We start from the raw sequence: 15,136 nt of genomic DNA, 5'->3' as shown, positions 1-15,136 counted from the left end.
GCGTACACGACTCGTTAAGTCTGAAACGAAAATAATAATAAAACGTTTATTTTGAGTACAATGGATTCAGACGAGAACAAAAATAAGCCGTTAGGTTCAAGTTCAAACAATACCAAAAACGGCAAAGAAAGCAAACAATATAAAGATTGGTGTGAGTTATATTCTCTAAGGATTTTCTAAACATAAATAATATATAAGCGCCAGTAGGGCAAGCACGACAGGGCGCGACTTGCGCGAGAGCGACATACAAGTGCGAGATATTGCTTCTATTATCTATGCGAAAATAGCAGTATCTCGCGCATTATGTCGCTCTTGCGCATTATATCGCTCTTGCGCAAGTCGCGCCCTGTCGTTCTAACCTACAGACATAACCATTTAAAACTAAAAACAGGATTTTGGAGAGGAGATACCTCTCCAGAAACCGAGGAACTAGATAAACGGTACTTTTGGCATATGAGTGAAGTGTCTTCAATGCACCATTAGGGGCATTGAAGACACTTCAACCTTCAAGTCCTTGTGAAACCAACCAGTATTCAAACATATTTCTATACCGAGAATGAATCTTTAATATTAGCCATTATTATATTTATATTACACTGGCGCTGGCGATTTGCGAGCGGTTGCGGCGTTGTCGCTGCGTGCATGCGACGAGCATGCCGCGCTGTCGCATTTTAACTGCCTCTGTGGCCGAACGGTTCCTATGCTGGTCTGTCACGCAGAGGTCCCGGATTCGATTCTCGAGCCGGGAGAAATATTTGTGTGGCCGACATTTATTTCTCTCTCGTGAGTTTGGGTGTATTTTGTGATGGTCTATGTGTGTGTCCATGGCACCCGCGATGCAGGGTTTCCCTAGTGCGGGATTATGAGTGTGTCGTTGAGCGTTGAATGTGCATCGCTTTCAAATCACTCTTAAATCGCTAGTGTCATTAAGGCTCTTAAAATTGTCAATGCTTTTAAGTAGTCCAATAATATTACTGGTGCCAATTATTTACGCCGCTAATACCTAATTATGATTTCAATGTCTACTTCAACAATGTCCAGCTTCCCGTAACACTCGACGACTAACCGAAAGTTTCGATGCGTTCCTGAAAGCCATGAAGATGGCCAATTTGGAGCAACATCATTCCTCTTTAATGACAGCCAACAAGGAGATGTCACCTCGCGAAAGACGACGAAATCAGGATTCCAAGAGAGAATCGTAAGTAGATACGATAGGAATGTTGTAAAGAAAGTTATAGTAACAAAATAAACATTTAAAAACAGACTCCAATAGTAGGTAGGTACATAGATATGAGTATCGTTGTTTAAAAACAAACGCTTAATTGAAAATCTGGTATGAATAGTAGACAGGAACGTAATTAATAGCCGATTTCAATCCAATCAAATTCATAGGCTGCAGCGGTTGCGCGGCGCACATCTCTAGTCTCGGTCTTTCTCCAAAATGGACTTCGCGCGTAGTGGATTTCTTGTTGATCGCAGTGAGGCTGCAGTCTCTGTATTCACGGGCCGCCACGCGCCGCGCCAATTTGTGTAGGCCTGCTCATTCGGCACTCTTCCCACGGCGCGTTGGCTCAAGCTCGCGTAGCCAGGCCCGTGAGTGCATGGGCCTTGGGAAGCCAGCATCAAACCTACATAGTGGAACGCTACAATATGCATGATTGGTGGCCGGATAATCGGATGCTTATTTACCTACAATTCGGTGACTCGCTAACGGAATTCGCTTTCGTATTGAAAAAATCCTGCGTTACAGTGGGATTTGACGAAATTATTAAGCATAAAATTAAATGATAATACTTAAACGTTAAGGCTCAATTTACGTTGGCGCGGAATGAATGGAAGCGACTTCTTGCAATCATAGCTTATTCAACTTTGTGAATTGTGTAAAGCACAAAGTTTACTAGAAACAGTTGCGCATCGTCCTGAGAATTCTCGCGCGTCTCGGTAATTCCCGCAGCTACCGTATCATATATAGCTTGTACGTTAGACAATTTACATGAAGTTCATCATGCTACGTAGGTAATACAATTTCTTTACAAAAATTCGTTTCGATACCGTTCCGCGGCAATGTATAATACTGAGCCTTAAAATGTTATTTGTGATTTTATGTATTAGCTACGTACATTTAAATTAACTTTAATCACACATAGAAAATGAAAATTGTAAATTGTTCGTACTTCAAGAAAAACAATTGTATTTTTAGTAATTTTTACCGATACCATCGTTTAAGTTTAAATTTGAGAATTCTCGGTGTTCACAGTACTGAGATCCAGTTATCAGAGATATTCCTGGTCGACATTAGCGAGGCGAAATAGTACGTATTTAAAATATAAAAATGTACGCTATTCACGACATCACGAGTTAAAAAAAAAGAAAAAATATAGTTTAAAAAGTCGCTTCCATGTTTCGACAGCATTCACTGGAAAAAAGTGAACGTTATGTATATAAGCACCCAAAATATCCAACCACGAGTCATGATTTTATCCCTTATTTACTTAGGGAGGTGAGGAGGTAGCTTATTCATGACTAAAACAAATTTATCATAGGCCAAGTGGCCCGAGCAACTGGAATATAAACCAAATCAACCGCATCAACACGATCGTATCAATGGTCCCAGACGAGATTATTTATCGACATACGGACTATTCCGTAAGGATCTATGATACTGCGCTCATGTTTATTGATGTCTCGGGTAAATGTGTCTTTCTCTATTTTGAAACCCCTTTTAAGCTCAATTTATATTGCGGCAGAACGGAATGGAAGCGAATTTTTGTAACGATATTGTACATAGCGTAACGAACTTTATGTTCATTATGTCAATTTTGTTGTCAACTAACTAAAACCCGGCTAAGTGACAAATGGTCAAATAACCGTTTTAAATAGCAAAAAAATTGACCACAAAATTCTCTTTTAAAAACGGTTAAAATTAGTTAACGTGTTCAGCTTATCGTAACGTACCCTAAGGGCGCGTGTACACGCTAAGAAAAGTCACCGTGCCTATCCAAATAATTCGTGTCGTTTCTACACACGAACTGTGTACACTGCCTCGGTACAGGACAGTCTACCCCCGACTCGACGCGCTCTGCCGCTATTGTATGGGGCTCATTGTCAGTAAACGAACGTTTATGCGCGTGGATTGGTGGTGTAAAGTACCACTGTTGCACCATTAATTTTATTGCGACTAATAAAATGCATGATTTACTTATAAGTTTAGTAGAGGAATGCAATCACCATTTTATTTTGCTTAGTAGTCAACATATTTCTTTCCACAGTCGGTAGTAAAACGACAGCTACCTGGGGGGCTACTCTCGATATACATCCGACATCCTTCCGAAACAATTACTGTCAAATAAGTAATATTCGACAAAATTAAAGGACAAGTGTCCAGTATGAAGCTTCATTCGCATCACGCGTCTTTTCATTTGGTCAAGTATTGCTTATTTGGTAGTAATTGTTTCGGACGGATGTCGAACAGAGATCGAGAGTAGACCCCCTGCAACAGACACGACATATTTTCGTGGCTACATCCGACATAGTTCTTGTCGTGTACAAAACGACGTTTTCTGTAGCAGACACGTCGAATTTCTTAGCGTGTACACGCGCCGTAACGATGCATAGCTGAAATGTCATTAAACAATTTCAATATTCTGAAAACGGGGTAGTGGTTTTTATGATATCTAAGAAAACATATTTTGTCACTTAGCCGCGTTTTAGTTACCGGACGGCAGACTTGTGTAACGTATTGTACAAACTAGATACGAGCCAAAAACCACGTCGCGCGCCTTCTGCGGAATTCTCGTGCATTCGCGAGAATTGCTCAGCTGTCGTCGGCGACGCGTGGCGAATCCGTGGGAAGTGGCTCGAAGGCAGGCGCAGTGTGACGTCAACCGTCGACGAAATACTATATCCTCGGAATGCTCGAGCATTCCAGCGAACGCGCGCGCCATCTCGCGCAACGAAGCGAAATTGACGCTTCCGTTCCGCCGCAATGTAAATTGAGCCTTACTTTAGGCGATTTTCAGTGTGCTAAGAGAGCTATTTTATTCACACATTAATCTCAATTCGATGTGAAGTGATGCAACTGCCTTTTCTTTGTACCTACATTATGTGTGTAGAAAATTCCCTTAAGCACACCAAATCAGCATAAATTAATCGATTCATGGACAGTAGCAGTGATTACTGTAAAATTCAATATCAGATGATAGTATGTACCCCATTTTCGGTATTTGAATCTCAAAAAACCATTTACGGACATTAGAGTGCTACTGTTTTTCCATTGAGAAGTATCAACAACGTACATAAAAAATTCAATGATTTACATTGAATATTTTACATCAAATCAGCAAGAAGCGAATCAATATAAGCACTACGTATTATAAGTACTATACAGGATTATTTGTAAAATATTAACAACCTCACAGGACTACACTTTTGTTCCATTAATTTTATTTAATAATTTGTCAATTTTACTTTCGAGTAAAAATAAAGATATTTAAATAGATCGCTCTAAACGATGATAACTCTGTACAAAATGCTGAAGCGCGGGTGGGGGATTCTTGCACGTATAAACTTAGTAAATACAGATCTAAAACGTGTATAATAGTACAATATAACTTTAAAAGTCTATTTTTGGTAAATTTATTAGGTTTTGATAAAAGTTATTGAACAAAAGTTCTTGTTTATGATGTCAGTAATATATCCTGCGAGGTTGTTAGTACATATTTCACAAATAACCCTGTACCTATTCCTATGTAGATAATTCGTAAATTTTCATTCAGATTTGCTTTGTTTCCGAAAGACATCAAATCAGAAAACTCACTTTTTGCAAACTTTTTGGCTCGCCGTTCAAGTGAGTCGTAAGCAAGTAGGCAAGATATAAAAATTTCAACGTCCAACACCACAAAAAATAATTGAAAACACGTATTTTTTACATTAAATTAACGCAAATAAATAAAAAATAAAAATATTATATATTAATTGTAGTGTAGTTTATACACACTATTCAGAATTGTTTTTTCAAATGCAGTATCACCCCCTGGATGGATCGTTGATGCTAATCAACGCCGCCCAATTGCTTCCGAGGCACCTACCGCCCCCTTTCGACGCTTCAGCGCCCATTGGAGGTGGTAGGAACCACTTTGGGAAATTTATGGCCTAGAAGCTCTAGGTAGTGTGTGTGATGTAAATCTTTGTGTCTTGTCAACTTATGTCTCAGAGTGACGGCCGCAGTGGCAGTGCCCCTCAGATCTTTGCGTTTTAAAGCTTTCAGCGGCACTGTTATGGACACAGACATAGGTATATGTCTGTGGTTATGGATAAGTGTGGCGCTACCACCAGGCTCACGACTTGTTCGCCCTGTCACTTGGTATTATAAAAAAAATAAATTAATTAACTAATTATCTACCTATATTACTCGTTACGTTGGTGTGATTTTCTGCATCGTCTAATCATGGCCAAAGGTTTCACGGACCTATGTGAGGCTTATACAAAAGTGGACCAAGGTGGACCTTCAAGGTTGACGCAAGTTCTCAACTCGTACATCGGAGCCATGGTCCAGGAGATTTTGACCCACAACGGAGACGTGTTAAATTTCTCTGGTGATGCCTTCCTGAGCATGTGGAGGAAATCCTCTGTAGTGAGTATGCAGGATGTGGTGCACACCGCGATTGATTGTGGACTGATCATACAGAAGAATTATGGACGACATCTCACTGATACTGGCATTGTTTTGAAAGGTAAGTTTACGACGATGCGACCTCTTTCATTGTCATTCCTCCTTTTTATTACCTTTTTCTCCGGTTCCTGGCCACTTTCTTTTGAAACTTTGAATTTTTGAATCGTTCTCTAAATCTTTTTCGTCGTTATCATTGACTTACAATTATATGGACGTCGGGTCCGCGCTAAAAAGTGTCCGCACTTGTAAGGCGCTAAAATCGTATACAGAGCGCCAAACTCCGCTTTAGTCTTCATTTGTTCGACTGACAGCGCGATACTGCGATGACATTACAATTTAAATTTCGAATAGGTTGACTTGGGACATTTTTTTCGTGGTTTTTGTATTAGACCCGTCGTCCATTTATTTGTAAGTCAATTGTCGTTATGCTTACTTTGCTTCGTTCCGTCGTCACTCCCACCAAAATTCTCGGAGAGATAAGACCGTACCTTTGTCATGTAAACCTATGTATGAGATACATTGCTGCTTTATAAGCAACTGCTTATAAAGCAGCGATATATCTCATGCGAATACAGGCCCTTTTGGGCCTGTCCTCCTTGTCCTTCACCTTTTCCCCTACTGTTATACCTTCAATAATAAATTCACGTGGATCAAGCGTTACTTTCTATCGTTATTACGCAAGACCCGTGTGATACCTTTAAACACTGGGAGTTTCGAAATCAAACGACACGACTCTATATTTATGAAGTTAGGGGTTAATGTAGGCCTACCTACCTTCCACTTGTTATAATTTTAGAATATTATCCTGTGAGGGTATTTTTTTTAATTCACGTTATTTTAGGTTGTGATTTTTACCATTAACACGAACTACTTTTACTATGGTGATGTCTCGAACGAGAATAAAAGATCAGTTGTTCCATAGATATTAGGTACTATCGAGTATACTACGAGTATCTCCGGCACAATGTATGGTAGACAGCTGAGCCGTTCGTATTTATAGGTAATTAGAATCACGTCTTAAAATATCGTGAACTATAAAAAAACATATCGAGTTCATAGGTTTTCGGAATTGTTACACATAGGAAATGAAACTATTTTTCCGGATCTAAATCACGTATAACTGGTTTTTCAAACAAACCGACGTTTCGGTTTGTTTGAAAAAACAAAAATATATAAACCGAAACGTCGGTTTGTTTGAAAAAACAATTATACGCGATTTAAATCCGGAAAAATAGTTTCATTTCCTATATAAGAAACAGCCTGTATAATTTAATATAATATGGTTAGCCTATGTACGGTCCTACTGCTGGACACAGATCTCTCACATTAAATCGAGGTAGCCTAATGGTTTGATCTACCGCTTCTCAAGTCGAGAGTCGCAGGTTCGAATCCGGTCTTTAATAATAATAATAATAATAATAATAATAATAATAATAATTCATTTATTTGTGGAAACACAGGTTATGTAAAAGCTGACATGTACAAAATACGTATAGTTTGACTGTGTCCGGCCAAACAGTAGGCATACAAATATTAAATACATTCACTCACATGCACTTCGACAGACTAAACTAGGTGTAACATGTTTTGTTTTTCAATAATATTACATGAGCGTGCATACATGGATTCAATAAGTCGGTCAGAATTTAAACGCGATGATAGTTACATGGGTCGATTTTAATGGTAATTAGGATAACGTCCAATGTCAAAAATTAGACAATGAATTTAGGGATTTATCATTTAAAAATTCAGTACATTTTATTAGTCAGTAACTTGTTTAATGGTTTTTAAATAGCATAAGGTTTTCTCTCAGACCTTAGTGCTTCCGGTAAATTGTTGTAAATTTTTAGCGGCATTACAAAAATCCTTTTCTGCATGAAGGTAGTTTTTAGGCTTTCAAACGAAGTTGGTCATATCGTCTTGGTTTCAGAGTTCGTGTGAACAAGCGTGAGTGCATTCGGACATACACGGCAGTTTCGTAGATATAAAGTGAAGGAACAGTCAATCGACAAATTGGTCCGACACATCTTTTTTGTGCCTTAAGAACTGAGTTCACATTAGTTTCGTTGCCCCAGAATATATATTATACCGTATCTAAATATGGACGCAACATAACCATAGTATGCTTGAAGGACCGAGTCTCTATCTACCACTTTGCTAAGCATATATAATGTATATGCATAAGTGTTGAGTTTAGTGCAAATACTCTCTAATTGTGCTTAAAGGATTCCATGCTGCAGTTTGTGCCAAACGTATTGTGATTAATGTCAATGGAAGTTGACTTTATCTTCTGTCTTAAAGTCACATACTCGCTATCTGCATATAATATGGTCGATTTAAAACTGTCTTCTTTCTCGTCTCCTTTACTCGTTACCTTAGCTTGGTCCGTATTTGCCTTACTTATTATATTGTCTTGCACCACTGAGTTTCCGAATCTATGTGCGAAATTTAATTAGAATTCAGTGAAGGAAAACATCGTGAGGAAACTTGCACACATCTTCAAAGCAATTTAATAATGTGTGTGAAGTTCCCAATACGTGTTGGGCTACCGTGGGAACTATAGCCCAAACCTCTCAGGAGGCCTGACCTTGTCGGGAATGGTCAATAATCTAGTACGCGACTAGGTATGTCTAGTAGGTCCTTGGTCAACGTTTTAAAGCACTTTAATTTCTTTTAAATTAAGTTTGTTTAGGTACTCTAAAGGGTCCGTATTTCCGGTTAAGCAATTGATATAGTTATTAGTATAGGATTGCGTATTCAATCTATAGTCTGTCTGTTTTGAAGACGGACTAAAATTTGCAGGTTTGCCAGTTTTCATAAAATTTTAAATATTGTCGTGGTTGTTGTCGACAGTTTTATCGATAGATTGTGAAAGCAGGTAAAATTTTGCTAAAAAGTCTAAATAAATGAATGAATGTTACGACGTTCTAATGATCACTAATGGCATTATTGCCTTCTTCATTCTTATTTTGACAGTTGGTTACTGGTATCGAAACCAATTTTTATTCATATACATTTTGACAAGAACAGGCGGCCTTGGTTGGTCTCTATTGATTTAAAATGAAAAACTTTAAATATTTCCTTTTTGTATTTTTAATAGATATATGGTTCTAAATGCAGTTATGTATGAATGAACTTACAAAAATTGATAATTCAAATGAATTTGTGCCTAGTAGTAGGACGGATAATGGGCTGATGATGATTTAAATGAAACGAGTTCGGCTATTTATTGCACAAGCGTGCCCAATATTCAGTCGATAGTCGATAGAATATCTATCGACTGCAATCGCTAGCCGCATGCAAGCGGGCAATAATTTTGCACAATGAACTGTCATTTTACTCCATCTTCAAAAAAGACAGACTATATATGAAATTTTTTCCTTAGTAAAAGTTGCGATATCAGCGGGCACGTCCCACTTTGCCATGATTGGCGATGAGAACATGTCCCACTACGTGATTGTGGGCCAGCCCGTGTGGGACGTCAAGAGAGCGGAATACATGAGCTCGGCGGGCGATGTCCTTACCTCTGCCAGTGTTTGGATGTATGTGAATGAAACTGAGTATAGTACGCAGTCTTGTGGTGATGGAGTACATACTAAGGTTTGATTTTCTTCAGAATCGATACTTTAGATATAAAATGTAACGCATTGTTACAAGTTTAATGTGTCAAAGTCTCCATTTAATGCTTAGGCTCCACTCACACTAGCGCAGAGTCAAAGCGTCGCGTCGGGCCCTGTTTTACAACTACAACGCCTGGCGACGCGTGACGACGCTCGCATTAGTGCGCCTGGATCAAGTGTGGTCGGCGTCTGAAGCCTCACTGTGCTCAAGTGACGCGCGAAGCCGCTCGACTACATCCAAGCGTCGACGCCCGTTTTCATATTTGCATAACACAAATTTGTACCTTAGTGATGGGAAAATAGAGATGAATATACTATAGGCGAAAAACATGACGCGTTGCGACGCTTCAACTCTGCGCCATTTAAACCATTTATTTACCACACACAGTAATACGTACAGAACATAATAATACAACAATATTGTGGGAACAACAACAGTGCGTGGAGGGAACAGGCTCAGTATAATCCTTGTGGCTGTATGCCTCGCGGTACTGATTTTCAGCCTGACCTTGTTGACACATCGTTTTTCAACATAATCCAATTCAACGATACCATCGCCACGATAAACATCGAATACTAATAATTATATCGGTTGAATTCATTAATAATATTTAATAGATTAATTTAAAAAAAAATGGTATGACTATGACTATGTACGACTAATTTACATGTAATGAACAATAATAACATTATTAAAAAATATATATAAACCAGACAATATTCTCAGTTACACTTACGCTGGCTCGCTGTCTGCTCTGTCTCTAATCAAATCAAATCAAATCAAAATAATCTTTATTTCATAGGTAAGCATTATTACACTTGAAATCGTCACAATGGTTAAACTCTACCGCTCATTCGTAAGGCAGATTCCCCTGAGAAGAATGAGCAAGAAACTCTAGGGGTTGCTCTTTGTAAATAACATTTACAATATTTTTTTTATTTGAAACATCAGATTGAGACTACCTCCATGAGCTAAACGGGTTACTACCACGGATTTTTGTCATCCAAGTACGCAGAAGTTGTATAATAACCTTTAGTATAAAGTTTTTGTTTCACTATAGTTTTAAACCTCGTGAAAGGCAAATTTTGTATATCAACCGGAATCTTGTTATAGAAGCGTATACATTGCCCCTTAAATGATTGTTTGACTTTGTGAAGACGACTATCAAGAAAAGCTAGTTTATTTTTATTCCTCGTATTAATGTTATGTCTGTCACTATTTTTTATAAAGAAATTACTATTCCTTTTAACATAAATTATATTTTCATAAATGTATTGTGAGGCTAGTGTAAGAATGTTAATTTCCTTAAACTTATCTCTCAAAGATACTTTGGGGCCCAGATTGTAAATTGCCCTAACTGCACGTTTCTGCAGGACAAAGATTCTATTGATATCGGCGGCATTACCCCAAAGCAAAATGCCGTATGTCATTAGACTGTGAAAGTAGCTGAAGTAAACCAATCTAGCGGTTTCGACGTCTGAAAGTTTCCTTATTTTTTTAATCGCGTACACTGCAGAGCTGAGCCGTTTTGACAACTTACTTATATGGGGACCCCATTGCAATTTAGCATCTAACGTTATACCTAGAAATACAACTGTATCCACAAGATTCAATTTTTCGTTTCTAACTACAATGTTTGTAACCGTCTCTCTAACATTGGGTAATGTAAATTTCACACAATTTGTTTTTTTCTCATTAAGAAGTAGGTTATTAACAGCAAACCAATCAACTACTTTAGATATAGCATTGTTCACATCGTCATAGGAACATTGGTGCCTTTTAACTTTAAATAATAAGGAAGTATCATCAGCAAACAATACTATCTCATGTTTTATACCCTCCATAAGGCTAGGTAAATCATTAATATAAACTAAAAACAAAAATGGGCCTAGAATTGAACCTTGAGGGACACCCATGCTAATTACAGACCCTGACGATCTCGTACCGTTAACATCGACCCTCTGTACCCTACCACGCAAATACGATTTAAGAAGGTCGAGATCACGTCCCGCCACACCATAATGGCGAAGTTTCCTGACCAGTGTATCATGGTGCACACAATCAAAAGCCTTGGAAAGGTCACAGAATACACCAATAGCATCATGTGAGACTTCCCATGCATCAAATATATGATTAATCAACTCTACACCAGCGTCGGTTGTAGAGCGACCCCGAGTGAAACCAAATTGTTTAGGAGACATTAAATTATTACTATAAAAATGTGCACACATCTGATTTAGAATAATTTTTTCAAATATTTTACTGAGAGTTGGTAGTATTGATATAGGTCTGAAATTGGTGGGGTCAGAAATACTACCAGATTTGAAAAGTGGAATAACTTTACTTTGCTTCATGAGGTCAGGAAAGACACCATCATCAACACATTTATTAAAGACACAGGCTAAGTAAGGCGCAATACAATCAACTATAGAACTAATTACTCTGACTGAAAGACCATCAAGATCAGCAGTATTTTTTATATTTATAGACTTAAAGGCTTTAACAATATCGTTTGGAAATACATGACGGAACCTTAAATTAGTGATACTAACTGCATTATTTTCTTTTAGTAAGGATTCAGCGGCCGTGGGAGATGAATTTAACGAATTAGTAGTCAAAATTGGAATGTTGGTAAAAAAATTTTCAAATATTTTAGCAACTTCTGCGTCTGTGTTTACAATTTTGTCATTAAATCTTAGTTGAAAATCTAAGTTACGAGATTTGACCCTTCCAGTTTCGCTATTTATAATATTCCAAGTCGTTTTTACTACATTCGCGCTGCTTTTTATTTTATTATTAATAAACATTGCTTTGGCTGCCACACAAACACGTTTAAACATTTTCGAATATTTCCTAACAAAATCATTAAAACTGTTACTAGTGTTATAAGTTCTTTCATCGTAAAGATCATACAGCCTTTGTCTACTTTTGTGAATTCCCACAGTCGCCCATTCACTAAATTTCAATGAATTATTAATAGTTATGATTTTGGACTTAAAAACATTATCACGTTCACTTTTCACTATGTTGAAAACTGAATTATACAATTTATTGGGATCGTTAACGTACGGAATGTCAGTTAGTTTAAGCATTACGTTATTTCTATAAGCTTTAAGTCGACCATTATTTATCGGAACACATGTGATATCCTTTTTCGGCATTTTGTCAACAGTTATATTAAAAGTGGCCAATTGACCGCAGTGATCTGAAGTTAATTTATTTATAATAGATTTATTACTAGGTACGGCGTTGGTATAAATGTTGTCTAAACAAGTGGCAGTAGTAGAAGTTATTCTAGTAGGCACCAAAAAAAGATTCACAAGGTTATAACATTGGAAAAATGATATGAGCCTACTGCTAGCACTGGAATCTTCTAATAAGTTAACATTGAAGTCACCACAAACAGCAATATATTTATTTATATTATTTAATTTGGCTAAAACTTCATCTAATCTTTTTTCAAATAGTTCGTAAGATGAATGAGGGGGTCTGTACACGCTTAATATAACAAGCCGTTCAAGCTCTATGCAGGATATCTCTATAGTCCGCTCAATAGATAGGCTCACAATATCTGTACGTTCTTTAAATTTTAAATTATTTTTAATAAGAATTAAGGAGCCGCCGTGAATAGCTTTTTCTCTGCTGAACTCTAAACTAATAAAAAGCGCCAGTGTGAGTAGAGCCTTAATGTTCCTTGCAATACCTTAAAAAACAGAGCCTATACCGAGTGTAGCAGCCAGTGAGCAGTTAAAGAGTTCTAGAAGCTAGGATTATAAGGACTGGAGGAGACACTAACAAGAGCATGGCTCTTAACTATGAAGTATACTTAATACTTATTAATCCTTGGCAATCTGGCGCTAATGTCGGGATGTTTTGTACAGTGCAGCGCAATAATGCAAAAATGCATTTTCGCATGCAACTGCGTCAGAAAAATGCATACAATTCTGATTAGATTTCAATTTTACGATACAAATCATATATCACTGTTTTCCTCGTGAGTAGCCCTATCCGAATATCATATTCTAATTAATAATAAAAACTTACCTAATGCAGTTCTGATGCGGTGAATTTATTTTGCAAATGTTTCTTGCGCCTTCATTAAAGTTGTCAACGTAATTACAACTCATTGCCACTCACAAATCACAATAAGTATTTAACCCTCACATTCAAGTGTCTGGAACATAAATTAGATACTTGAAATAGACCGAGTGAACTCGTCGCAATGTTTGTCTATGTTATATATAGCTCCGATAACGAGACGCCATTAAACGACCACCCGCAGCGAGGGCACTTGAAGGTTTAAACCGGCTTTTTTGCTTCTAACAATGTGTTACAATTCGAACAAGATTCAGTTGCAGCTATCTAGGTAATAAACCTTTGTACTACGTTCACAAAAGTGTCGCGGCTTTGTGGAGCCATGAACGTGCGGTCGTGAAACGCGCGTCGTTTGTGCGTAAAAATTACGCCGCGTGCATAGGTTCAAACGCTACGTAAACATTGCTTTAATGATTTTAGGAAAAGTTCACAGTTTCTTTTTTATTGAATTTTCGTTATTCAATATCATAATACTTTATAATCAAATTACACGGGACTTGCATCAAACAATTACTTACTTCCATAGTATAATGTCACGGGATTATCTTGTGGGGTAAAGCGGCAAATATACAAACCATATTTGTGTAGCAAAAACGAGCGGCTCGTTCTGTGTACCGTTTAGGTTCTCGGGTTTCTCTGAGAGAAAAGTTTAAGGAAACTGGCATCACCGTACCTATATTTACTGAAATATCTTGTATGCTCGTAAAAATATAAGTACATAATTTCCTTAGGAAAGATACCTATGATATTAACCTTATTTCCAAACTCATGGTACCATGATTTAGTTTAACTAAGGTAAACGAATCCTTTTATGGGGAACTGTACATGTTTTTATAATAAGATTCCGAAACATGTATTACAATTATCATTTGCTAAGTTTGCTATTTTAATTGAAAAGACACATTACAAAATTGAAGACTAGGTACGTGTTAGATAAAGATGTATGAAAAGACGACGTGGGTCTAGATTCCACACTTTGATTCAAAGTGTATACCATAGCATTTAGGTTTATTTAAAAAGATCAATCCTTAGCGTTTCTTGCTCGTTCTTCTCAATCAAAATCGAAATCAGCACAGTGAATATGCAGTAGATTAAAAAATTTCACTTTGACAAACGAATATATTTGTTATTATCATCCGAAATGTACGGTACATTTCAGCCGAATTGTATCGATTTATCCACAGACCACATAAATACTTTTCTTCCGTCGATTTATCCTACGTCCTTGTACAGATTATCGCTGGGCATATTATTCCTAACCGACACAAGTAAGAAAGAAAGAAAGAAAGAAATTTGATCATGTGCTTAATATATAAACAATTCCAACATTGTTATTTCTTTTTCTATAAAGGTATTGAGTATCGGAGTTGGCTGGAAGAGAGTGGATAAAATTGATTACACTTATGGACCTTCGTCAGGTAAAGACATTATTTTATTTTTCAATTTTTTTCATATAACTGGGGACTAGACCTCTAGGTTAGTTGAATTGGTCTGTGAAATTACTATACTCACGAATTATTATAAAATAATAATAATAATAACGCACACACTCACAGCCCCGCACTAGAGAAACTCTGTGTCACGGGTGCCATGGACACACACATAAACAACCACAAATTACACCCAAAGTCTCGAGAGAAATAAATGTAGGCAATACAAATAATTCGGCCTGGGAATCGAACCCGGGACCTCTGCGTGGCAGACCAGCATGGTAACCGTTCGGCTACGGAGTCAATTACATAATAATAA

At 37.4% G+C, this 15,136-nt stretch overlaps 1 protein-coding gene across 1 annotated transcript in view; it reads left to right on the top strand.

Moving 5' to 3' along the window:
* The first annotated feature begins 1,100 nt into the window (after positions 1–1,100).
* The window catches only part of LOC113230843 (adenylate cyclase type 10-like), a 71,749-nt gene continuing 57,713 nt past the window's right edge, over positions 1,101–15,136 (top strand). The window contains exons 1-5 of the mRNA XM_026464942.1: positions 1,101–1,198; positions 2,544–2,689; positions 5,457–5,732; positions 9,057–9,271; positions 14,739–14,805. Coding sequence (XP_026320727.1) covers positions 1,101–1,198; positions 2,544–2,689; positions 5,457–5,732; positions 9,057–9,271; positions 14,739–14,805 — 802 coding nt within the window. The remainder of the gene's footprint in view (positions 1,199–2,543; positions 2,690–5,456; positions 5,733–9,056; positions 9,272–14,738; positions 14,806–15,136) is intronic.

Source organism: Hyposmocoma kahamanoa, unplaced genomic scaffold (assembly GCF_003589595.1).
Source record: "Hyposmocoma kahamanoa isolate Upper Pololo Valley unplaced genomic scaffold, ASM358959v1 64, whole genome shotgun sequence".
Classification (NCBI taxonomy): domain Eukaryota; kingdom Metazoa; phylum Arthropoda; class Insecta; order Lepidoptera; family Cosmopterigidae; genus Hyposmocoma; species Hyposmocoma kahamanoa.
This window is presented reverse-complemented; position numbering and strand designations above follow the sequence as displayed.